The sequence below is a fragment of the Vicugna pacos genome, chromosome 9 (assembly GCF_048564905.1).
Source record: "Vicugna pacos chromosome 9, VicPac4, whole genome shotgun sequence".
NCBI classification, from domain to species: Eukaryota; Metazoa; Chordata; class Mammalia; order Artiodactyla; family Camelidae; genus Vicugna; species Vicugna pacos.
This window is the reverse complement of record NC_132995.1, coordinates 8,495,116-8,519,345: the sequence shown is the minus strand read 5'-3', so window position 1 is coordinate 8,519,345 and position 24,230 is coordinate 8,495,116. Positions and strand designations below refer to the sequence as shown.

The 24,230-nt window shown below is 50.5% G+C and overlaps 2 protein-coding genes and 1 non-coding gene across 9 annotated transcripts; 2 read left to right on the top strand and 1 right to left on the bottom strand.

Annotated features, from left to right (window-relative positions):
• The first annotated feature begins 1,964 nt into the window (after positions 1-1,964).
• Positions 1,965-19,942, top strand: CCDC61 (coiled-coil domain containing 61). 7 transcript variants are annotated; one of them, XM_031681936.2, is made up of 14 exons: positions 1,965-2,071; positions 9,318-9,476; positions 9,729-9,811; positions 13,074-13,231; positions 13,816-13,977; positions 16,737-16,947; positions 17,039-17,121; positions 17,768-17,937; positions 18,052-18,127; positions 18,332-18,528; positions 18,615-18,693; positions 18,870-18,924; positions 19,415-19,490; positions 19,633-19,942. In XM_031681936.2, the coding sequence occupies exons 1-14, from the start codon at positions 2,053-2,055 to the stop codon at positions 19,728-19,730; spliced, it is 1,626 nt and encodes a 541-aa protein (XP_031537796.2). In that variant the 5' UTR covers positions 1,965-2,052; the 3' UTR covers positions 19,731-19,942. The 7 variants fall into 7 exon arrangements, with proteins under 7 accessions (XP_031537796.2, XP_031537799.2, XP_031537798.2 ...); XM_031681939.2 differs by having other exon boundaries at positions 19,574-19,942; XM_031681938.2 differs by having other exon boundaries at positions 19,412-19,490; positions 19,574-19,942.
• TRNAA-UGC (transfer RNA alanine (anticodon UGC)) lies at positions 12,675-12,746 on the top strand. The gene has a single exon. It is a non-coding gene; the product is annotated as a tRNA-Ala (tRNA).
• Positions 19,943-20,476: 534 nt separating the features above from the next.
• PGLYRP1 (peptidoglycan recognition protein 1) lies at positions 20,477-24,185 on the bottom strand. The gene is made up of 3 exons (XM_006208536.4): positions 23,852-24,185; positions 21,180-21,301; positions 20,477-20,743 (listed from the first exon to the last, which is right to left on the bottom strand). Exons 1-3 carry the CDS (start codon positions 24,130-24,132, stop codon positions 20,565-20,567), a joined length of 582 nt encoding a protein of 193 aa, XP_006208598.1. The 5' UTR covers positions 24,133-24,185; the 3' UTR covers positions 20,477-20,564.
• Positions 24,186-24,230: the final 45 nt, after the last annotated feature.

Below are 24,230 nucleotides of genomic sequence, written 5' to 3'. Positions count from 1 at the left end.
AATGAATCAAACTCCATTTACAGACGAAGAAAGGGAAGCTCACAGAAGAGGCATGACTTGTGGGTAGTCCCAAGCTGGTAAGAGGAAGCCTTGATTCTTTTCCCCCCTGGGATTCTCATCCAGGTCTCTCTGACTGCAAAGCCCTCAAGTTCTTAACTGGACCGTTCAGTGAGCTTTATGTCTGGGCCTCATAATAACCCTAAATGTTAGTCTTTTAGTATTACTCATTCTCCAGGTGGGAAAATTGAAACACAGAGAAGGAAGGAGGCCCCACCACCAGTTGGTGGCAGTGTCAGGACTAGCTGTTATATTCCAGGGCAGGATTTCTGGCGCTAGCCTCTGGCACACATTCAATAAATGGACATTCAATAAATGCATCGTGATCGGCATTCAGAGTGGGTTTATAGAAAAGCTCACAGAAGCTTCAGGGCCCCTGAATTGCATAGGCCCTTCCATGGTCCTATCAAGGTGTTCCTAAGATCTGATGTCTTTGTAAAATTTGCCAAAGGAAGATATTTAAAATGCAATTGGTTTAGACCACTGGCTTTTCCCAGTTCTATTTCCGCATGTTGCATTTCTCTCTACCATGGGTGGTGCTGGAGCGGCCTCAGGCACTGATGGGATCTAGGGAAGAGGCAGGTGAGTTGAGGGTACATTTAGGTTGGGTTCCATGGAATATTTCGATGTGGTTCATAGATATTTTTAGCTATATTTAAATTATTACCTAACTAGTTGTCCTGGTAGGAACGGCTTCCAGAATAGTCCTATTGTTCAAGGTGCTAACTCACTAGGTGGAAGGCCAGTCTGTTGTGGTATGAACGGTCCTCTAGTGGCCCCCTCCAGCAGCACCCGCATAATGAAAGTGAGTCAAGAATTAAAGGACTGAGCCAGAAGGTAGCCTTCAAACGTTTTCCAAAAAGTGTAGCTAACACGAGTTAAACTTCATGAAAGTTTTGATAAGTTTCCAAAAAACTTAGATGGCATTGGCAATGCTGCCTTGTGAAGGTGAAATTTTTTAAAATGACGATGATTTTTAAAAGTTCCATCAAGTTAAAAAAAAAAAGTTCCATCAAGTATGCTAGAGGGAAGATCACTTACTGTCCCCTTCTCTCTGTAGATAAGGATGTTATGAAATAAGTATATGCAGCCAAAAAAGTAGGAAACATACCCCAGAGGTGTGTCTTGGCAGTAAACTAATAATAACATTACGTTATCTTTTGGGATTTTGCAATGTTTGTGGTATTTGTCAGCTCTTTAAAATATGTAATTTGTTATTATTTCGTATTCTAAGAACATTTTCATGTTCATATCCAATTCTGTGTGTGATTTTGTATTCTTTTTCTGAAAGAGAATGCTCCCCTCGCCTACTTCCCTACCAAATTCCATAAGCAGTATCCGCCCTATTGACGACTCATAAGCTCAAAATAGAGGTGGTTTTCAGGCTGTGTGATCCCAGGCCAGTGGTTGTACCTCTCTGAGCCTGTTGCTTAAATGGCAAAATGGGGATCATAATAGCCTCTACATCGCGGGATTGTTAACTTTAAATAAGCCAAGGCCTGCAAACTTCTAAGTGCAGGCTTGGAACGCACTGACAGATGACATATCAACGAGTCTTTACGCTAAGAACGTTTCCACAGCTTCAGTACCCGCGTCCAAGACGTCCTCTGTGCATGCGCCTCCAACTTTCCTTTCTAGCCTGACGCTCGGGGTGGGCGCAGCCTACTCTGAAGCACGGGTTGTGGGCGGAGTCAATGAGTTACTTCCGGGATTTCCTCCCCTCCGAGGAACAACCTTCTTTGTATGACTGGCAGTAGTTATCAGCCAGTAGTGATTGGAGAGGAGACGGACGACACGACCCATTTCGGAACCTCTCTACGGAGTTGGCCAATTGCAAGCTTCGGAAGGCGGGTTCTTCTCCGAGGCGGGCCAGAGTGACGGGTGTCTGTTTCAACTAATGGGAACTTAGCTGCTAGTAAGCCAGGGTCAATCAGAAGCGAGAGGGCCGGATCTTGGGGCGGGGCTGGAGCTTCGGCCGTTGAGCCGCTCGCGAGGATGGGTGTCTGTGGAGAAGGTGAGAGGCGGCGAGAGCGGCCGATGCGCGGGCTGGGGTGGCGATCCTGGGGGGAGGGGGTGCTCTGAGGGGAGAGTGAGTTGGACAGGCAGCTGACCTGGCAGTGTGGGAATCGGGAGGGGTTGCCCTTTAACACGGATAGGCGCTTTAATGACAGGATGTGAGGCGGAGGGCAGTAGGTGAGTTGGGGGGGTGTATTTTGTTTCGTAGGAGGCTCTTTAATGAGGGAAGTGCGTAAGGTAGGAGACAGCAGGTGATAAAATGTAGAAATGCCCTTGTAAGACAGCCTTGGGATTTAATGAGACTTTTTAAGGCAGAGGTTTATTATAGCTCAGTGTGGAGGGGCGGAGGTCCCTGCCATCAGTTCTAAGTTTTGATTTGAGTGGAGGGTAGATGAAGAACAATATTGAGGGAGAAAATGGGTGAGGACTCCAGGGATGAGGATGTGCTTTTACGAGGTGTGAAGGCTTATGATACACGTACCCTTTCCTGAGGGCTTACTATGTGCCAGGCAGCTACCACGTGTTTTTTTGTGTGACAACTCTTAAACTTCCTAACAACCCTACCAGTGGTTAAGAGTGGGGGCTCTGGTGTTGGTTTGCCTGAGTTTGAATGCTAGCTTTGCCTCCAGCCCTGTCACTAGGTGAGGTTTTTAACCCTCTTTGCCTCAGTTTCATCATCTGTAGAATGACCTCATCTCTTCTCTGTATCATTCACCTTGCAATTTCACCCAGTCTCTTGGCTTCATTGGCTCTTTAGATAATGATATTTCCAAGTGTTTATCTCCAGTCGAGATCTCTACCTGGAACTCTAGACTCAAATGTCCAATGGCTGGCCCTTCTCTACTTGGAAGTCTAGCTGACATACAGACTTTAAAACCTTGTCCCAAACCAAACTTGGAGTTTCTCCCCTTCAACCTCAAAACCCAGTTGATGGTAGTTCCAGCCTTCCAGGACAAAAAGCTTGTGGAGTTGTCCTTTACTTCCTCCCCTTCTTTCACCCACATACTGTCTGTCAATCAGCAAATCTCATGGACCGACCTTCAGATACAAACAATCCAAACGTGTCTCACCACCTCCCTTGTTAACACTCTGGTCTAAGCCATCGCCTGTTCTCACCTGGTCTGTTGCAGTGGCCTCTTTACTGGTTTCCCCACCTCGGCCCTTGACCCCTCAGTCAAGTTAATAGAAAAGTCAGATCATGTTGCTCCCTTGTTCAAACCCTCCCATGGCTCCCACTTCATGCAGTAAAAGTCTTCACCAAGCTTACAAGACCCCACCCGATCCAGCTTCTCCTCCTCCCTGCCCTCAACTCCCACCAATCCCATTTGCTCACTCTCAGACAGCCTGGCCCCCTTGCTGTCCCTCAAACAAAGCAAATACATCCCCACCTGGGGAATGTACTTACTGTCCCTTCTGGCTGCTTTGAGTCCCCCCCAGATGCCTCCGTGACTTCTCCCTCATCTCCTTCAGAGTCTCTTCAAATGTCAACTCCACAGTCAGGCCCTCGCTGCCCACTCAAACTAAAATAGCTCCTGTCACTCTCTGGCTCTTCACTACCTGGCTTTATTTTTCTTCATAACACTTGCAATTACCTGACATATATTAGTGTTTGGTTGTATCTACTCGGCTCCTTAGACATCCCTCACTAGAGGGTTGGCTCCAACTGGATATAGAACTCAGCACCTAGAAATCCACGTAGGTGCTTAAAAGATGTTACTTGTACTGTTCCACCATTACCACCACGTCTTGTGGGGGAATCTCCCCGTGATACAGGGCAGGGTTGTTGAGTTGGGAGGGTGTTGGGTCGGGTGTTCGGGTCTAGATGGGGTCATAAACTGGGCAGACTGTGGTGGCCAAGGGCAGAAGGTCTCAGCTCTAGTTAGTGCTGAGGGAGCTTGTAGGAAATGCAGATTCCTGGGCCCATCCCCCAGAGATTATGCTTCTGTAGATTTGGCACCCTGCCTGGCATCCTACATTTTCATCAAGCTCCCGCATTGATGGTGAAGGTCTGCAGCCCTCACTTTGAGAAACAAGCCAGTTCAGAGCTTGGCCTGGGACTCTTATCCCTTAACTCCTCTGTGGCTGGCTGGGTGCTGGGCAATGCTGGGGACACTGTCATGATCAAGACAGCCCTTTAACCAGTCTGGAAGTCAGGGAGGGCTTCCTGCAGGAGGGGACATTTGAGCTGAGACCTGGAAGATGACAAGGAGTGAGCTGAGAGGAAACCTTGGCTGTATCTCCAGAGCTTTGAACCCTGTTTCCTGGCATCATTAATTCACAAGCAGCCCCTGATCTATGCCAGGCCCAGGGTGCGGAAGATACAAGAATGATCAAAATGGTTGTGCCTTCATGGGCTTCTGGTCTGTCAACTAATCATTGACTAGTTGCACAGATGGTAACAGCTGACCGAGTGCCAGGCACTGTTTGAAGCATCTTATATGTATTAACTCATTCGATCCCCGCAGTAATCGTATGTGAGCCCTTATCTGCACTTTGCTAATGGGGAAAGGCCTGGAGAGGATAAATGCCTTGCCAGGGGTCACATTGTGGGTAAATAGTGGAGTCAGGATCTGAACCTGGGAGTCCTCAGCCTACAGCGTGTACCATGCTTAAGATGTGAGGCCACATTTGGATTAGTGTTGGGAAGGAAAGGAGCAGAGAGTTTGGAAGGAAATGGAAGGTAGTCAGGGAAGGGCAGCTGAGTGATGAGTAGAGGGATGAATGTGCCAGTCTCTCACTGCAGGATTCGAGGTGACTGTTTCATCCTCCGTAAAATGGGGACTGTTTATAATACCTACCAGAGAGCAGGATTAAGGGTGAGTCACTGGGTGGTAGGTGTGCATGGTCCTTATCTAAGGCAGAAAGTGTTTGAGGGACAGTGGGAGAGAGGAGGACTGGATACCCGAGGAAGATGGTGATGGGCTGCAGTGTGCACTGTGGGGGGTCTGGATTGTGGGGTATTCTTAAGGGCTTTGGAGATCTAGACAATTCCAGGGGGATAATGTGGAAGGCTTTGGTTTGTATTTTGGAGGTATGCAAGAACAGGGGAAAGGGTTCTATCTAGTTTAGATTCACCCACATGGTGGGGAGGTGAGCTCAGAATGAGGGCTCAGAGGAGTCACTTGGGCTAGGCGTGTGTGTGTGTGTGTGTGTGTGTGTGTGTGTGTGTGGTGAGGAGTACACCGCATTGGAGAGTCCTGCTAGGTCATGGCCGCCTGGAATATGCAGTGTGGGCCGTGGTGGGGTGGCAGATCGTGGGAAACAAACCATCAGAGGTGGGAGCTGCCACGGGGGACTTACCCATGTCTAGTGTGGGAGATGGTGATGTGGATTTATTTGGGAGGAGCCCAGCGTGGTGGATTGTCAGCCCTGGCCCTGCTGTAAAGGCTGTGAAATCTGAAATATTCAGGGAGCACAGTTTGGGAGGAGGAGCTGGGGCCGGTGATAACACACTGGAAATGGAGAGGGGAATCCCCTCCGTGATAGATGGGGGTGAGGAGGGGGCTGGAAAACTGAGTGTGTGTGCTTGTGTGCTGAAGCCATGATGTCATGAGGCGCGAGAAGTGGAGTCAGGTCTGTGGACCAGAGTGGGGCGCTGGGGTGTACACGCGGAGCGCTCAAGGTGGAAGTGCTGATGTCACGGGTTAGCGAGGGCGGAGCCTCGGAGGCACGGCATCCCGGCTGGGATGCGGGGTCGAGAAGCTGAGGCGAAGTATCTAGGAGAGACTTGGGACTGGAACAAGACAGAGACCATGATGGGTCACTGGTCGAAGGTCACAGAGCAATGGTTGGAGTCACAGAGCAAGGATGGAGGACGCAGGTAGAAGGACAGAGTTGGCGTTTGGGGGCAGGTGCTTGAAGGACGGAGGGAGGAGCTTGGTCCTGGAGAATCCCAGAATTAGGGAGGTTAGTATTCAGGGAAGGCTCTCCGAAGGGAAGAGAGGTGGAAAATGTGTCAGTGGCGGGGTCGGGGGAGAGGGAGTTTACACAGAATTTGAGAGGGAACAGAATTCAGGTGAAATATGAGGGTTATGGAATACAGGCTGAAAATGGGGTGTGTATGAAGTAGAATGTTGGGCAAATTGCGGACAGAATTCAGGTGGAATAGTGTGGGGGACGCAAAATTCAAGTAGAATATGAGAGGACCCCACTAGAACATGGGGGGCTGGGAGTGGCTAGAATCTCGAGGCTATCTAGGGAATTGAGTGACGGGGAGCTGGGGTCAGGAAGGGAGAGTTGAGCTGGCGGGAGTGTGCGATTTATGTGGTCTAGAAGAGGAGAGGAGGGGAGCGGGCCAAGTTTTTACAGGTGAGGGAGGCAAGTGTAAGGGGAGGGTTGAATTCAGGCAGAATATTCAGGGGCTTAATATGTGGGGACTGAGGTGGGGCTGTGTCATCAGGGCCGTTGGATGCAGAAAGGCCCTGCTACCTAGGGAAGGGCTATGAATGCGAGGCTTGTGTGGCAGAGTGGGGAAGGGGGAGGATAGGGCCAGGTTGGTAGTGGTGATGGGTGGGGCGGGTCCCCTTCCTCCTCTGTCTCCTCGGGAGAGCTGGTACCACAAGTAGGGTGGTGAATGGGGCGGTGAGGCAGTGTGGCGCTTCCGGTGTTCCCGCGCTGCCTCTGACTCCTTGGTAATCGGGAGGGCGCGACCGCTGATTGGCTTGCGGCGTCTGAGGGGCGGAGTGTAGGACACCCGGTGGGGCGGTGCCAGCGCTGCCTGGCACGCGCGTTGGGGGCGGTTGATGAGGGATATGTTGAAATGTGTAGCTGTTTGTTTGCCCATAGTTCAGGAATGATTAACCCTCACGTTTGAAGCCCCAGGAAACGAAAGTACAATTGTGAGAGTGAATTTTCCGAGGGAAAGGATTTCCCAGATTTCGTTAGCCCCTGCAAAGCACCAGAGACCCATCCCCCAAATAAAGTTAAGAGCTTGGGTCTAGAGGTAGAAAGGGGCCTGTTAGCACGTCTGGGGTTCAGGCGCTTGTCTTTGGGCTTTTGAGAAAGGGGATCTGTGGGTGCACCTGTTGGGTGATATTCTGGGAGACCCTGAAATTACTTGCAAAGGTTATGGGCCTATTCATTTATTTATCTGGGAAAGGATCGGAGATCTAAGATTCTCAAAGGTGCAAGGACTCTAAAAAGGTTAGAAATCACTGACCTGGAGTTTCAGGGCTCATCTTTTTCTCACAATATTGTATTTTCCAATATCAGACTTTAGGAAGGACTAATTGGGAAAAGTGTGAGGACTGAAAGAGGTGATGGGGAGAGAATGAGATCAAGCACTGGAGGGGTCCTCGTGGTCTGGGTTAGGGACAGCCCTGGGTGGTTCTGTCTTTGGAGTAGCTGTGGGACTCTGGACAGGGCCCTTTTTCTTATGGAGCCTCAGTTTCCCCATTTGTACACTGGGGAGGGATTGGGCTTGACTTGTCTCTATAGCCCCTTTCAAGCTCAGAAACAACAACAAAGTAATAGTAACAAGAACAATGATGATTGGATGTGGGGATGAAATAGATGAAGGGAATTAAGAGGTACCAACCTCCAGTTAGAAAAAAAATAAGCCACATAATCTGGTCAATAATATTGGAATAACTCTGCATGGGGATAGATGGTTACTAGACTGACTGTGATGAGCATTTCATAATGTATGCAAGTATCAAGTCACTGTGTAATACACCTGAAACTAACATCCTGTTGTACATCAACTATATTTCAATTAAAAAAAATGATGATGCTGTTACGTACTGAGTGTTTGCTGTGTGGCTGTGTGTCAGGCATGGGTCAATTTCGCCAAGGATTTTGACATGATTAATTCATTTAATCCTTACACCAATCCAAGGAGATGAACGCTGTTATCCTCCTATGGGCTTACAAAGGTCTGCAGGAACATCATCTGGCCCGTTACATCTCTGATCTCCTCAATTTCCCCCTCTCCTTCCCTCACCCTGACCTCCTTGCTGTTTCTGAAAAAAACTAGAAACATCCCACGTTGGAGCCTTTGCCAGGCTGTTCCCTTGCCTGAATACCCTTCCCCAGATATTCATCTGTCTCCCTCACTCACTCCCCCTAGGCCTCTGCTCCCGGCAGTGTCGGGGTGGGGCTTCCTTGGCCACTTTAGCCAAAAGAGCAACCCCCAACCCCTAGCATTCTCTTTCTCCACTACTTGACATTTTTATGCCTCTAACTGTTACTGCCCTCTTTTTATTTATTTAAAAATAATTTGGGGGGGTTATTAAGTTTATTTATGTATTTATTTTTGATGGAGGTACTGGGGATTGATCCCAGGACCTCATGCATGCTAAGCATGTGCTTTACCAGTTGAGCTGTACTCTACCCTTTGTTGTCACCCTCCTGAGGGTAGGGACATAATCTGATTTCTCATCATATCCCCAGCACCCAGGATGGCATGTGCTTTAAAGATAAGGAATCTGGCTCCAAGAGAGGTTAAGTTCCTTGCCCACATATGTGCACAGAGCTGAACCCAAGCAGCCTGGGGCTCCCATTCTGAACCACTCCCTAGAATCCAGGCTGAGAGTGAACACCTGACCCTCTCCTCCAGCTCCTCGTAGAACTAACAATGAGTAGTAGTCCTATTGGCTAAGAGAAAGTACTTACGCTTGCAACAGACCAATGAATAGATCAATTATTAATTCATTTAAATGATTTAAATGTACCATGGATAATATGTTATCCATACACTGGCTGTTCGCTCCACTTGGACCACTTTCCCTCAGGATAGCACATGACTTGTTCCCTGACCTCCTTCAGTTCTCTGCCCAAATGTCACCTCCATGGGGAGGCCTGCCCTTGACCCCCTATTTAAAATCTCTGCCCCACTTGATCACAATACTCTGTTTCCCTTTCCAGTTTGACTTTTCTCCAGAAGTGTTTGAATAAATGAATGAATAATTAATCTATAATGAGTATAAGGATGAATAAATTAATAATCAGTAGTAGAAATTATGATTCTCTTATTGGAAATTATATTCTATGAACCAGTGTGTATTAGGCATAGTAATGTGCAGGACACAGTTCTGAGTGCTTTTATGCATATTGTCCAATTTAATCCTCACGACAGCTCTATGAGGTAGGTGCCATTACTATACCCATTTTTTCAGATGAGGAAACTGAGGCACAGAGAGGCAAAGCCTCTTTCCTAAGGTAACACAGCTGATACATGGTGGAACCAGGATTCTGGCCTTTCAGCTCCTCTGAGCCCCTCTGAGTCTCTGTCTCATTCCTCTCAGCGACACTGGCCATGGACCAGCCAGCCGGCCTGCAGGTGGACTACATCTTCCGGGGTGTGGAGCATGCTGTGCGGGTGATGGTATCTGGGCAGGTGCTAGAGCTGGAGGTGGAGGACCGGATGACGGCCGACCAGTGGCGAGGCGAGTTCGATGCCAGCTGTGAGTGTGCCTGTCTGGGTGGGCTCTCCTGTCCTTCCCTGGGATCAGCTTCTCCCAGAAGATGAGACCAACCAGGATCCTGTCCATCTGCCTCTTCTACCTGACCAGAGGCTCTCTAAGGTGGGGAGGGGGTATATGGCTCATTCCTCGGGCCAGAGGCAGTGGTATTGGGGAAAGTGGGAAAGCTTGGGTGAATTGCCCTTGGGTTGGGCAAGTGGTCAAACCTCAGGAAGGACTTTTCTCCCTACCTAGTCATCGAAGATTTGACTCACAAGACAGGGAACTTCAAACAGTTCAACATCTTCTGTAACATGCTGGAGTCAGCCCTCACCCAGGTAGGGGCCAGGGCTGGGGGCTGGGGGAGGTTTCTGTTTCCTGAATCTCTGGGAGGGTAGATACCCACCTGATGTATGCAAGACCCTCTGCCTTGTCTTTCATTGGAGGAACAAGGCTATCTTTGTCTTTTCTTCTTCCTCAAAGGTAAATGGCTTATTCTGATCGTAATTCAAATGACAGTGATTCTCATGTAGAAAATTTAAGTCACAGAGAAATGTAAAGAAGAAAGTAAAAATCACTCCATTCCTAATACTCCTGGTAATATTTTGTTAATATTGTAATGAAAATCACTCCAGCCATTTCTCCATTTCCCTATTCACTTGTGAATGTGTGTGTATGTATGTATGTGCAGATCTATAATTTTATAGATAAAGTTGATATATTTCCTAAGGAATTCTGTAATCTGCTTTTAAAAGATTCAGCAATATTTCAGTGGGGGTAGGGTTTAGCTCAAGTGGTAGAGCATATGCTCAGCATGCATGAGGTCCTGGGTTCAATCCCCAGTACCTCCTCTAAAAATGAATAAATAAATAAACCTAATTACCTCCCCTTACCAAAAAAAAGATAAAACAAACAATATTTCATAAAAATTTAGTCACATCAATGAGTACAGCTAATCATTCATCTCATTTACTAAGCATCTATGTTGTGCCAGGCACTGTGGTAGGCACAGGGAATACAGCGTTGAACAAGAGACAAAATTCCTGCCCTGGTGAAGCTGATATTCTAGTGGAAGAGACAGACAATTGAAAAAAATATATAATGTCAAGTAGTTAAAAGTATTAATAGGAAAAAAAAAGCAGATTGGAATTTAGAGTGACAGAGTTTCTATTTAGACATTTAAAAATTGTGAACTATGTAATTTCTCTGATTACAGATGAAATATGCACTCACAAAACTGTGATGATACTAAAGTAATGTGTGACTGAGAAGGTGAGAGTCTAAATCCCTTACTGTCTCCCATCCAAGACTGTTAACATTTTGGTATCTCTAGGTATAATGGGCTGTATGTATATAACAGCGCAATGGCCAAGAGCATGGACTCAAGTCAGACTTATCGCTACCACTTACTACTTGGAAGCCCTGGGCCACTTACTTCCCCTCCATGTCTTAGTTTCCCTATCTGTGCTATGAGGATGATAGTAGTCCCCATTTCATAGTGTTGTGAAGATTAAATGAGTTACAGGTAAAAAGCTCAGACTAGTGCCTGGCTCATAATATACATGTATTGTCTATTTTTATTATTATTACAACTTCTGAGTTTGTTATCCTTGTTAGTGGTTGCCTAGTATTCTACTGTGCCCATGCATTATGATTTATTTAACACAGTGGATCTCAAACTTTTTGGCCTCAGGACCCCTTATGCTCTTAAAAATTACCGATGACACCAAAGAGTTTTTGTTTACGCAGATTTCATCTATCAATATTTGTTTGCCATGTTCTAAATGAAAACCGAAAATATAAAGATATTTATGAATTCATTTAAAAATAACAATAGCAAACCTGTTATTTTTTTTTAAATTTGTTTGTTTTACTTATTTATTTTTTTAATGGAGGTACTGGGGATTGAACCCAGGATCTCATACATGCTAAGCATATGCTCTACCACTGAACTACACTCACCCCTCCACACCCCAAACCTGTTATATGTTAACTTAAATAACATTTTTATGAAAAATATATTTTCTAAAACAGAATTATTTAGTAAGAAATATAACAGCCTTTTTTTTTTTTTAACTCTTTGCAAGTCTCTTTAATGTCTGGCTTAATAGAAAACAGCTAGATTCTCATGTGCTTCTGCATTCAGTCTGTTGTGATATGTTCTGGTTGAAGTACATGCAGAAAAAAAATCTGCCTAAGAAAGATCTGTAGTTGGGAAAGAGAGTCCTTTAATAGCTTTTTCAGATAATCGAGTATATCCTCCTTTGCTAACACATTAAAACTGGACATGTGGTAGTTTCTTAAAGGTTTGTTGTAATGTGGAGTGTGAGACCATATCAATGGACTTTTCCTATTTTGTGACCTTAAAATCTCTTGATGTACTTTGCCTGGATCTCTTAGCCATTTTGTAACATCACGCATTTGTAACACCATTTGTAACACCATGGGTTGGTCATTTGGAAAATGTTGGTTCACTGAGTTGTGCAGATCTTCCAAAAGTTGACACATTTCATTGTACAATACCAGGAAGTCACATTTGTTAAGATTCTCACCGACATGACCCAGGAAGTCTTTCAACATTGAGAAGGCATCAAGCACACAGTGACAGAGACAAGTTTTCCAAAATTCTAATTTTCGCTTTGAAGTTTGAATTTTCTTGTTGGCAGCCAGTATCGTGAGCTGTTTTTCTTGAAGTGACAGGCTCACTTTGTTCATTTTGGAGAAAATGCTTGCCAAACATCCCAGACTGAATAACCATAGTGTTGTCTGTCAGTCCTTTTTCAAGTAAAAAAATAGTGTTCCATGAAAAAGTGGCTAATTTAGCTCAAAATTCAGTTGCACAAGTGCTTTTCCTGAGAAAATGTCATACTTTGGTATGTGGCCCAACGTGTACTTTGCATTTTGTCACACACAGTCGTAAAAATCTGTGTACTCAACGGTCAAGATTCAATAAAATGAATCATTTTTACAGGTTCATCAAGAACATTCCTAGGCTTCATTCTCTGTGTCTTTTATCTATTTATTTGTGTGTTTGTTTCTCCCTCCTTCCCAGCCCCACTGCATGGCTGTGAATACAATGTCTATAAGTACCTTTGATGCCACTGGCTTGCTTTCTGCTTGTGGGCACCAGCAGTTCTACCCACCAGGACTTTTGCACCATTGGTGTAAATGTCAGCACAGCAAAAGAAGCAAATGAGGGTCGGGGGTATAGCTCAGTGATAGAGCGTGTGCTTTGCATGCACGAGGTCCTGGGTTCAATCCCCAGTGCCTCCATTAAGGGGAGAAAAAAAGAGGGGCAGATGACATCTTAGTACTGATCTCATGGACTCCTCTGAAAGGGTGTCAGGGACTGTCAGGGTCCTCGGACAATACTCGGAAGCCACAGCACTAAGCCATTCCCCGTGCTTAAACATTTAGGCTCTTTTCAGTCTCCTTCCGATGATGTCCTGTGCCAGCCCCTATGGGGCAGGGACATCTTGATCACCAGCCTCAGTGTCGGAAAGCCCAGCAGCCCACAGAATGAATGGAGTGTGTGGGCTGGGTGCTCTGGGTATGGCCATGCTGGGTCTTGTGGCGACTCCTCCTACTCTCTCCCAACAGAGCAGTGAGTCGGTCACCCTTGACCTGCTGACCTACACAGATCTGGAGTCCCTGCGGAACCGAAAGATGGGGGGCCGCCCAGGCCCCTTGGCCTCAAGATCGGCCCAGCTCAACTCCAAGCGCTACCTGATCCTCATCTACTCTGTGGAGTTTGACAGGTGGGTACAAGGGGATGGCTCCAGGTCCAGGCTGGTAGCTGGCGGGCAGGTGGGAGAGAATGGATAGGACTTAGGAACCCCAGGTACCCAGGGCGAGGTGGGGATGTTGCTTAAGCCTTGCCTTTGGAATCTTCAGTGTTAAGGTTTATATCACTTAGTATTGTGTTTGAGTACAAGTAGCATGGTAACAGCTACCAGTGTCTTAAACAAACAATGGTTTATCACATAACAAGTTGTCTAGGTTGGTGGCTGCTACTCAACAGTTTCATTAAGGACTCAGGCTCCTTTTGTTTTTGTTTTTCTTTCATCATCCTTAATGTGTTGGCTTTTTGACGTCATCCTTACCTCTTCATGGCCACAAAATGGTTGCTGGACGTCCAGGCGTAGCATCTGCTTCAAAGCAGGAGGAAGAGGAACAGGGCTGTTCTCGCTAATTGTATCTACTGTTTTTATTAGGATAGCAAAAGTGTTCCCAGAAGATGCCCAACAGATTTCCTTCAGTGTTTGGCCAAAAATGTTCATATGTCCTTTCCCAGAAGGATTCTTGGCCTCTGAGATGCCACGGTTCTAATCCTCCTTCTCAGGATTCACTACCCGCTGCCCCTCCCGTACCAGGGCAAGCCAGACCCGGTGGTCCTGCAGGGCATCATCCGTTCATTGAAGGAGGAGCTGGGCCGCCTTCGAGGGCTGGACGGCCAGGACACTCGGGACAGCCGGGAGACTGAGATCTGGCACCTGCGGGAGCAGTGAGTCCAGGGTGGGGTGAATGGGCGGTTGGGGCCGGGGGCACACATCCCATCATGCACTGAGGGCCCAGTGCTTAGCCCTGTTGGAAGGACAGCCATCCCTCATTCGCCAGATATTTATCCTGTGCCCGCTTTGTGTTAAGTGGTGCTGGGGGCACAGCAGTGACCAAGGCAATCCTGGCCCTGCCCTCCTTGGGGCTCCCAGTCTGGAACAGATCTGTATGCAGACAGTGAAGACTCACCATGGTTGGTGCTTGGGAGCCCAGAAGGAGAGTTGACCGTGCCTGGTAAGGGAAGGGTGTTCTAGGTAAAGGGAACACCATGTGCAAAGACAGGGTGTGAGGTAGGGCTACATTCAGTTGAATCTACCTTCACTGAGCACCTCTTTTGTGCTGGCGCCTTCCCTGCCCATCGTGTAGGGCCAGCCCAGGGGCCACATAGACACTGATCACATAACCCAGTGTAGCATTGCAAATGGAGATGGGTTAGACAGGAAACGGAGCCTGTGCTATGGGAGGTGGGAACAGGAACTGATGGGGTCTCAGAGTGGGCCAGGTGAAGGGGTGGGGAAGAGTGTTCTAGGCAGAGGGAATAGCATGTGCAAAGGCCTTGCATTAGATGGGAATATAGTGAGGACGATGAGGAGTGAAGTGAGGAAGGGCTCTTGGCATATTTATTGAGTGCCTGCTGTGTGCAGAGTGCTATGGAGGGGCTGACTGGGACTTGGCCTCCACCTGAAGGGGGCTCCACTCCTTGGAGAGGGCTAATACTATTTTTAGTAATAATAATAATAGTAGAAGCTAATGTTTATTGTGCATTTAACTGTGTGCCAAGGACTGCTCAGTGCTGCATGGTTTAATTCATTTTATCCTCACAGAGTAGGCACTACTATCGTCCCTATTTTATAGAGGAAGAAACTGCGGCCCAGGAGAACTTGCCCCAGGTTCCACAGTGAAGTAATACGGCCAGGCTAGATCTTGAATCCAGGCAGTCAGCACAAGCCCCCTTTCGTTCCTCAGCCACTGTGCACTGTTGGCAGCTGCTGGCCCACAACTGAGCACCCAGTGCTGACAGGGAAGACCAGACTTATGCCCTCCCAGGAACGGGAGCGCATGGGGCTGGAGAACGGAGAACCTTTTGAGTCTTCCCGGTGCGTTTGCGTGGGTGCGTTAGTGCATGTGTTACCCAGGATGGCCACGAGGTGGCGTTGCCTGCACTGAAATCCATAATCATTCGGTTGCTTCTTACTTTCCTCTTCCAATCTTGGAGTTTGGGAAGACTTCAAGATTCATTCATTCATCCATCCAACATTTACTGAGTTCACACTGTGTGCTAGGCACACTGCCTGGCCCTAGTTGATGTTTATTGAGCCGTTACTGAGTGCCGGACAGAATCTTAGCACTCTTAATAGATTCCTACAACCTTATAGGTAGGTGTTATTATTATCATCCCACTTCACAGAGATGTGAAGTGAAATTGTCCCAGGTCACCCAGCTTGTAATAAGTGGTATAAGCTGGGCGCCGTCAGCCTGGGCACAGAGCCTGGGTTCCTACATAGTGACCAGACAGCTAGAGTGAGGATGCAGAGAGAGAACAGATAATCACACCCATCAGTGCCAGCTCCACCATGATTGGTGCTGGGAAGGAAATGTACATTGAGGCAGGAGAGCAGGAAACAGAAGGGAGTGACCTAGCCTAGCTGGGGGGCAGGCAGACTTCCCTGGGGAACAGGGATGTGATGTTTAAAGGATGAATGGAGTCATTCCTGCCAGGAGGAGGAGGAGAGAACTGCATTTGCAAAGAGCACCAGAGAGAAGGAGGTGGGAGGAGGGGAGGAGAGAGGGGAAGTCAGCTGAAAGGGACAGAATGGGGACGCTCCTTGGGGAGTGTGGGGGAGACACAGATTTTAAAAAATGTTTTATTAGGAAAAATTCCAGGAACACACTAAAGTAGACAGTAGTATAATGTACATATACTTGCGCCCCAGCTTCAGCGGTTGCCTACATTTTTGCCCATCTTGTTTGATCTACATCCTTTCCTCTCTCCTGAGAAGCAAATCCCAGATATTGTATCTCCTCTGTAAACACTTCAATATGTATCTTTAACATATAAGGGGGTCTTTTAAAGAAATATAAGTACTGTTATTATATCCAACAAAATTAACAAAAATTCCTTCGTATCATCTGATACACCCAGGGTGTATATGTTGACACCTCTCTGGTTATCTCACAGATATCTTTTTGTAATTGTCTTGTGTGAATAAGTACCCACATATGACCCACGTTGCAATTTGTTGTGTTTCTTAAATCTCTTTATTACATCCCCCCCCGCCATTTTTCATGCTACTTCTTTGCGAAAGAAGCCAGGTTATTTGTCCTGTACAGTTTCCCACAGTGTGGATTTTGTTCATTTTGTCTCCATGGTTCATGTATTCACGTGTCCCCTGTATTTACTGTGAAGTGGTTCAGATTCAGGCTAATCAGATTCAGGCTTCTGGGATGACACCTAACTCGGTGGTGCTGTGTATTTGCCTACTGTCAGGTGGTGTTGGAACTGATGAGTTTGGTTGCTGAGAGCTGGATCCCTGTTTTATAAAATTCCCATCAGCCCAGCCTCTCTTGGTGGGCTCTCTTCATACGCACTTCTCTAATTACCGATCAAGAGATGGTGCGTTCCCGCCCCGGTGGAGGAGTGAGGATATGGGACCGTGCCCCTCACCCTGCCCCAGCTCTCGCTGTCTTCCCTCTACCTCCTTCCAGGGTGTCGCGCTTGGTGTCTGAAAAGCGCGAGTTGGAGGCCCAGTTGGGCCGATCGCGCGAAGAGGCGCTGGCTGGGCGAGCGGCGCGCCAGGAGATCGAGTCACTGCGCGGGCTCGTGCGCGGCCTGGAGCTGGAGCTGCGGCAAGAGCGCGGCCTCGGGCACCGCGGGGCCGGCCGCCGGAGCCAGGATTGCCGCCGGCTAGCCAAGGAGGTGAGGGGGCCGGGCTGGGCGGCTGGGAGGCCGGCAGGGCACTAACCTGGACTTCAGTCTGGATCTCTACGCTCCGCTTCCCTCCCGGCAGCTCGAGGAGGTGAAGGCGTCGGAGCGGAGCCTGCGTGCCCGGCTGAAGACGCTGAACGCCGAGCTGGCCATGTACAAGAGAGGGTGAGCGGCGCGGCCCGGGGTGGGCGGGGCCTGGAGGTGAATGGGCGGGGTCTAGGTGACGGGGCGGGGCCGGGTAGGATGTAGAGGAGGGCGGGTGAAGCCTGGGAGTGGGCGGGGATGGAGGGATGAAAGGGGCCTAATGGGCGGCATGGGGCTTAGGGAAGGACTCAATAATTGAAAACGATGGGAGGAGTCTGTAGAGAGACGGGCCGGCCTGCGGCGGCATTCAAGAGTGTGGACATGGAGATAGGGACCAGAAAGGGGCGGGGCCTGAGGTCTAGTTAAGTCAAAGGGCGTGGCTCAGTAGGTGGGGATCTGGGTTATGTTTGCTGGCGTTGATTGGGGTGGGTGTTGAAAAATTAGGAAGGGGTTTCCAGGGAACTGTGGAAGATCTCTGTGAGAAGGGTCAGGTGAAAGTGTGTTAGGATGTAGGGAAGTGACAGATGGGTTATTTGGGGGTTTTAGTGGGGCTCCGAGAGAGGTGGACTTTGGGAGGTTTCTGTGAGAGTCGCGTGTGAGGATGTTAATGGCTAGGAGTTGATGGGAGATGAGCCTGAAGGTTCGGAGATGGTGCGGTCTGGGAAGAGGCTAAGGAAAGGAGTTGTTGTCGCCGGTGGGAAACCAGCAGTGGGTTCTGTGATCCCAGGAGACGGACTCCGCCGGTGGTGCAGCCTTCAGCCCGGGAGGATCGGGCTTCGACGTCTCGGGAGCGCTCCACGTCGCGTGGCCGTGGCGCCGCCCGCTCCTCATCCCGGGAGAGTGCCCGCGGGGGCCGGGGTCGAGGCCGCCCTGCCCGCCCCTCGCCCTCGCCTACAGGTCTGTGACAGCCCTGCCCTGCTGGTGGGAGGAGGTGGATGGGAATGGAACTCTGGAGGCGTGATCCTGTGACTCCAGCCTCCTCTTCTCTCCACACCCCCCGCCCGGTCCTAGGTGGTCGCGTGCCCCGTTTCGACCCAACAGCCTTTGTGAAAGCCAAGGAGAAGAAGCAGAGAGAGATCAAGATGAAGTTAGCACCCATTCCCTCTTCACCTACCCACATCCCTGCCCCTTTACCTGACCCTCTGACCTCTGGCCTCATCCATCCCCATTTCCCATCTCCATTACCTGTCACCTGCTCCATCTCTCCCCTTTCCCCTACCTGCTCCCGCAGCGACGCCCTTCCCTGAATTAGTTGGGCAAATAGGTGGGCGGCTCCTTTCACGTTCCCTAGGCAGCAGCAGCAGCAGCAGCAGCAGCAGCAGCAGCAGCAGCAGCAGCAGCAGCAGCAGCAGCAGCAGCGGAACCGACTGGGCAGCGGAGGAAGCGGTGACGGTCCATCCATCTCCTGGTCTCGCCAGACTCGGCCTTCTGCTGCCGTGACCGGCCGAGGAGACGCGGCTAACCGCTCCCGAAACCGCAGCTCCTCCGGTAACTGGACTGGAGTGCTCGGGGCTGGCAGGCCGTCTGGAGGGACTGGCAAGAGCGAGAGGCTCACACTCTCCTTCTCCCTCTAGTGGACAGTTTCCGCAGCCGCTGCTCCTCCGCCAGCTCCTGCAGCGAATTCGAGGATTTCTCTGAATCCCTCCCTAGAGGGTAAAACATGGACTAGGGGAAGGGATGGCCTGCAAACGGGTGTCAGGGAAGACTGGAAACAGCCTTTTGTAGAGAAATTGGGTGATAGAGGCTGGAGCCTTGAAACTAGGGAAGAGGGAGAGGTGGCAGGTGCCACAGTCTCCTCCCACTGGTCCTTGATTACTTCCTCCTCTCAGCGTTCGCTGCCGTGGGAAGCCTCCCAGCCCCACAACCTGGAGTGGGTCCAACACGGTGAGTGCCTTTCCTCAGGCTTTGGACTAGACGGCTAGCATTGAACCACCAGGAGCTCTCTGTCCCTTTCTCCCATGATTCCATGCTAGGGGATCAGGTTGTAGAGGTGGCCTCGAAATGCCTCTGGAGGCAGTGTTTTGAGACCTTTGGATTGGAAGGGAGGATGGGTGGGGGCAGAGGACGCCAGTTAAGAGCACCGGCTCTGGCCTCAAGTTCCTGGGTCTTAAAACCTGGCTCCCCTTCCTGTAACCTGTGTGACTTAAGGTTATTACTTAGCTTCTGTATCTCAGTTTCTTTATCAGTTAAATGGGCATGGTTATAGCATTCACCTCAGCGGGTTCTGGTGAAGATACAAGGAGGTTATTGTGCATATAAGTGCCCGGTAGAGATCAACTCATTTTTTATGTGGTCCTTTGGTTGAGAATTTCCGGTGGGATCTGGGGGGCTGGAATAGAGGGTGCCTTATCCCCTTTCCTGCCACCCCCAGCAGCAGAAGTCCACCCCCTTGGAACGCGGCCACCATCGGAGACGCCTGGCCAATTCAGGGGGCTGGGTCCCCATCAAAGGTGAGCCTGGGCCTCCACATCTCCCCCTCACCTGCCCAAGAGCCTGCGGGATGGTACTGAGGGCGGCATATTGGGCTCCGTAGCTCCCTGCGGCTTCAGGCCCCGCACAGACCCCCCCCGAACCCAACGCCTGCTCTCGCAGAGTACAGCTCCGACCACCAGGCAGCTGACATGGCCGAAATAGACGCCCGCCTGAAGGCCTTGCAGGAATACATGAACCGACTGGACACGCGGTCGTGACCTCGGAGAAGTACTGCCCCTCCAGCCCCACCCACCGCTGGCTTCGGCGCGGGGTGGGGCCGGTGTGTCCTGGCCCCGCCCAGATCCCTGCCCCTCCTGGTGCTCAAGAGGTCTCGGGTGTGTGTGACCTTGACCCCTCCCTCTCCCGCAGGCATTGCAGGCTGGGAGGGTGGGTATGTGCATTTTGTAAATAAACGTATTTGCCCTCGGGATCCCTCAGCTTATGACTGAAGGGTGGGGGTGGAGTGGGGAGAAGTGAAGCTTGGGTGAGAGGTAACTGAGACCTGTGTGTACTTCTGAACTTGTCTGTGACTGGGAGGCAGATTGGGGTACAGGCTCTAAGGGAAAACTCCTGCACTCTCGAAAGCAACGAAAGGAGGGGGGACCTGAGGGATAGGAGTCATCAGCTCATCCCCAGGCAGCCCAAGCAGAGATGCTGCACAGGATGTCTTTGGCGGTGTGGTGGAGGGGGGGTGTCCTCCAGCATGGTTCACTGCCCAGCAGCTGAGGGACCCCTGAACTGCTTTTTGTGACCTGTCGGCCGACTTGGTGCTAATACCTGCGCTCTGACCTGAGACCTCTGGGTTCTGAGCTGTGATGTTACTTCCAAGCTGGAATCTCTGGGGTCTTGGTTCAGGGGGCCTCTGGGTTCTGAGCACCAGAGAGGACTGGATGCTAAGAGGATGGGGCTGCGGTGGCTGGGGTCTTCTGAGAGGGAGGGAGGGCAAGGGACATGGGAATACAGTTTGAGCTTCACCTTTATTGGGGGAGGGGGAGGCAGTGGGGTTTCTGACAGAGTGGGGATGGGAGCGGTGTGCCGAGCCGGAGAGGGCCTCATGCGCGGTAGTGTGACCAAGTCTGGATGATTTCATAGAGCCGGTCACCTGGAGAGAGGGTCGGCTGCACATCCCGGTGTCCTTTGACCTCATAGTTGGATCTCAGGGCTCCCAGAGCCACACCACAAGCCAGCAGAGTCTGGGCTGCCCTGAGGGCGCGGGGCGGGGGCACTCGATCTGGGGGAGGGTAGAAGTAGGGGTTAGGCTGGGGCATCCTGCAAGGGCAGAGGTAGTGTGGGGTAGTGCTTCTGATTGTGCACTCCGAGCTGGCCCCCTAGGGCCCAGAACCCGGTCTGCCACTGCCAAGCAGTGACTTAACCTCTCTGTGCCTCAGATTCCTCATCTGTGAAAGAGGAGAATGACAGCACCTGCCTAGAGTTGCCCAATAGCTAGCTGTCATTTACCAGACACTTCTTAGGTGCCATGGACTGAGCTTCACTGAAGCTGTGCAACTGAAAATGGCCTTTACCCAAAGGAGAAACAAGGCTCAGAGAAGCAGTCACTCGCCCGAGGTCACAGAGCTTATAGGTGGCAGAGCCTCCCACTGACTACACACCATGCTGTGTCACCCCCCGAGCTCCAAGTCAGCCTGCGGGCTGGACAAGTCACTTACTCATATAGTTGCCCATGAAGGAGATGCCTATGGATATGGGGTTCCAGGTGCGACCTGCGTGGGCGCCCTTGATGTTCCAACCTCGGCCTTCGTACACGTGCCCATCTTCTCCGATCAGGAAGCTGCGTGGGTGGGTGGGCTGGATGAGTGAGAGCTTCCTGGGGGAGGACTCCCACCCCATCCTCTGCTCACCCCGCCCCTGTCCCTGCCATTCACACACCATTTCCCCAACACCCTCCCCTCATCTTCCACAGTAATAACAATGAACATGGCCCTCGCCATTGTCAAGCATAACTCTACATGCACCTTTTTTCATCCTTGCAGCAACGCTGTGAGCCACCACTGCCCCCATCCTGTAGATGATCAGAGAGGTGGCAACACCTGCCCAAGGTCACACAGCTGGTCTGGGGCAGAGCCAGGATTTTCACCCAGGCCTCTCGTGACTCCTACCCACATGGTCTGATTCCTTGCTCTTTCCTGCCTCCCTGGAGGAGTCATTGAGCTCTTGGTTTGCTGACTCATCTGTAGTCCTCACAGGCAGTCACTGTTATCCTCCCCCCTTGAAGCTGAGGATGCAGAGACTGAGATTATTTAGCCAGCATCATGTCCTAGAGTTAATGCTTCTCAGAACTTTCCAGTGAGAAGTTCTTCTGCCCTCTCCCCAGCCTACTTCCTGCTTCCTCTTCCCTGCCGCAGTGCATTTGAGTGACAGGATCAGGGACTCGAGGGTTGGCACCACAACCAGACACAAATCCCAAAGCCTCAGCATCTGTCTCTGAAGTTTCCAGTCCTGGGAGCAGGAGCAGATCCTTAAGACTCATTCAGCACATCTTGATTGAGGGAGTCTGATTTGGCAATTGCAATTAACTAGACAGCATTTTGGAGACGCAGGATTTTCCACCTCAGCCCCCTGGCTCACACAGTCACCGGTGATGCACATGATGTGGGAACTTCTGAGTAACAGATCCTGAATCTGCCACTTGGAAAGCCAAACTCTTAGAATCTAGACTGAAGAAGCTAGAAATACCACAGTGATCCTGGCCCCCAGGCCTAGGCTGGTCAAGGCCTGCCACAGCCCCAGCACCTGGCACAAACCATTGGTGTTCTCTATACACTTGTTAAATGGATGCATCTAATTTAAACCTCAACCGCCACCACCAGGTGGGTATAGTCAGGAGCTCCATTTTACAGGTGAAGTAACTGAGGCTCCAAAGGAGATGCAACAAGGAATGGGGATTCAAAACATTTGAATCAGGCTCTGAGTCCTAAAATCTGAGAAACAGATTTCAGTTTGCTTTTCTAAAAAGTGATTTAAGCTACTTTGCGGAGTCAAGCTCTGGTCTTTGTTACTTCAAGGGAAACACTTAGAATCAGAGCGCCTGACCCTTGGAAACAAAACTTTGAAGTTGGAGGCTTTGAATTGTAAAATCTTGAGCCAGAAGAGCTGGGGATCCCCTTGGGGGCATCTAGATCTCTGAGCGAGGCCCTCAGATTTCCCACCCTCACCCCAGCCCTACAGGAGCAGTCTAAAGGTGGAGCCTGGGAGCCTGCATTCAGCTGATTCCAAAGCTCTCTTGCTGCAGAAACCCTTGTGCAGGACCCCAGACTATTACCTTGGAGAGGGAGCTGGTGGGCATGGGCCCCAAGAGGCAGAGCTAACCCATCTCTACCCCTGTTTCTGCCCTCTGGCCCCCCTACAGTCTTTTCTCTACCCAGCAGCCAGATAGAAGCAGGCTCATATCCCTCCCATGACTGCTATTTTACTCAGAGTAGAAATCAGCTCCTCCCCATGGCTCACAGGACCCTGTGCCATCTGGCCCCTGCCAAGCCCTTCCTCACTTCATGTTACTCTTCCCACCTACTTCCAGTCACCCTGAACTCTGTCTTTCAGACATGCCCCACTCACTCGGCCTTCAGGCCTTTACCTCTGCCATACCCCCAGCTCACTACAGTCTTCCTTGGGCTCCCCTTTGCTGGAGCCCTGCCAGTCCCTCTGTTCCTTTTCTAGTCGCTTCTATCACCACCTGTCTTCATCTTGTTGACTTAGCTTGTCTGTCACCTGTTGCTCCCTGCTGGTCTTATTTAAATCCCTTTGGGTTGGATTCATACTGTTCATAGCTGTATTCCCATCCCAGCACCCGGTGCACAGCCTGGCACGTAGTAGCAGGTGCCAGGAGTCCAGGGATTTGGGGGCTGTCACTCCACTGAAGGTCATGTCCTTAGCGTTTTGCCTGTATTGGCTGGCTTAGTGATGGAATGGGCCACCATCCTATTGACTTTGGAGAGGAGGAAGATGAAGCTGAAACAGAGGGTGAATGCCTGCCCCAGGGCTCAACCAGCAGTTAAGTGGAGCTGGGACTGGAACCTGGCCATGCCTAACCGGCCCGGGACTTCCCCAAAAGGACACCTTCCTGTGTGGTGGCAAAGTCTGTCCCTTCCTTTGAGGGGCAGAGCTTAAACTGCCACCCCTTCTCCTCCTAGCGTCTTTTTGCTGCCTGCACACGCCCAGCCCTAAGTGGAGACCCTGGGGAGAAACGAAGATGCTGCGCAGTTGAGTAAGGGGCCCGGGGTGTCAGCCAGGTGGCTCTAGAGCCGGGTCCTGCGGTCTCCCGCGCCTGCAAACCTCTCCCTCCCCAGTCCCGGCGCCAGACTTGGCTCCCGTCTTCACTCACTTGTAGCCCACGTCGCACCAGCCCAGGTTCCGTACGTGGTAGCTTTGCACGTTCTGGGCCTGCTGCGCGCACGAAGCCGGGGTGTCGCAGTGGCTGCCCGCAGTGTGCGACACCACCACGTAGGGCACCGGCCATGCTAGCTTTTCTGTGCACTCGGACGCCAGGGCCCTCCACTCTCGGCGGGGCACGATGGAGCCGCAGGCCGGCGGGTCTTTTCGAGCCGCTCCGAGGCTGAGGAGGGCGAGGAGAGCCCAGACGAGCAGCGCGCAGTGGCGGGCCATGGCAGGCAGATCGCGCGGGGACAGCTGGCACCTCGCGGCTGGCCCTGTGCCTTTATCTGCCGGGGCAGAGTGGCGGGAAGGTCTTGCATCACACCACC

Bases quoted from the DNA above. Each gene is read 5' to 3' on its own strand.
- CCDC61 (XM_031681938.2), top strand. The intron at 17,122-17,767 runs GTGAGCGGCGCG...CTGTGATCCCAG, and splicing joins CTGGCCATGTACAAGAGAGG to GAGACGGACTCCGCCGGTGG. The intron at 19,491-19,573 runs GTGAGCCTGGGC...TGGGCTCCGTAG, and splicing joins GGGCTGGGTCCCCATCAAAG to CTCCCTGCGGCTTCAGGCCC.
- PGLYRP1 (XM_006208536.4), bottom strand. From the start codon at position 24,132: ATGGCCCGCCACTGCGCGCTGCTCGTCTGGGCTCTCCTCGCCCTCCTC. The intron at 21,302-23,851 runs GTGAGTGAAGAC...CCACCCACGCAG, and splicing joins TGGTGCGACGTGGGCTACAA to CTTCCTGATCGGAGAAGATG. The intron at 20,744-21,179 runs GTAAGTGACTTG...ACCCTCCCCCAG, and splicing joins CTTCATGGGCAACTATATGA to ATCGAGTGCCCCCGCCCCGC.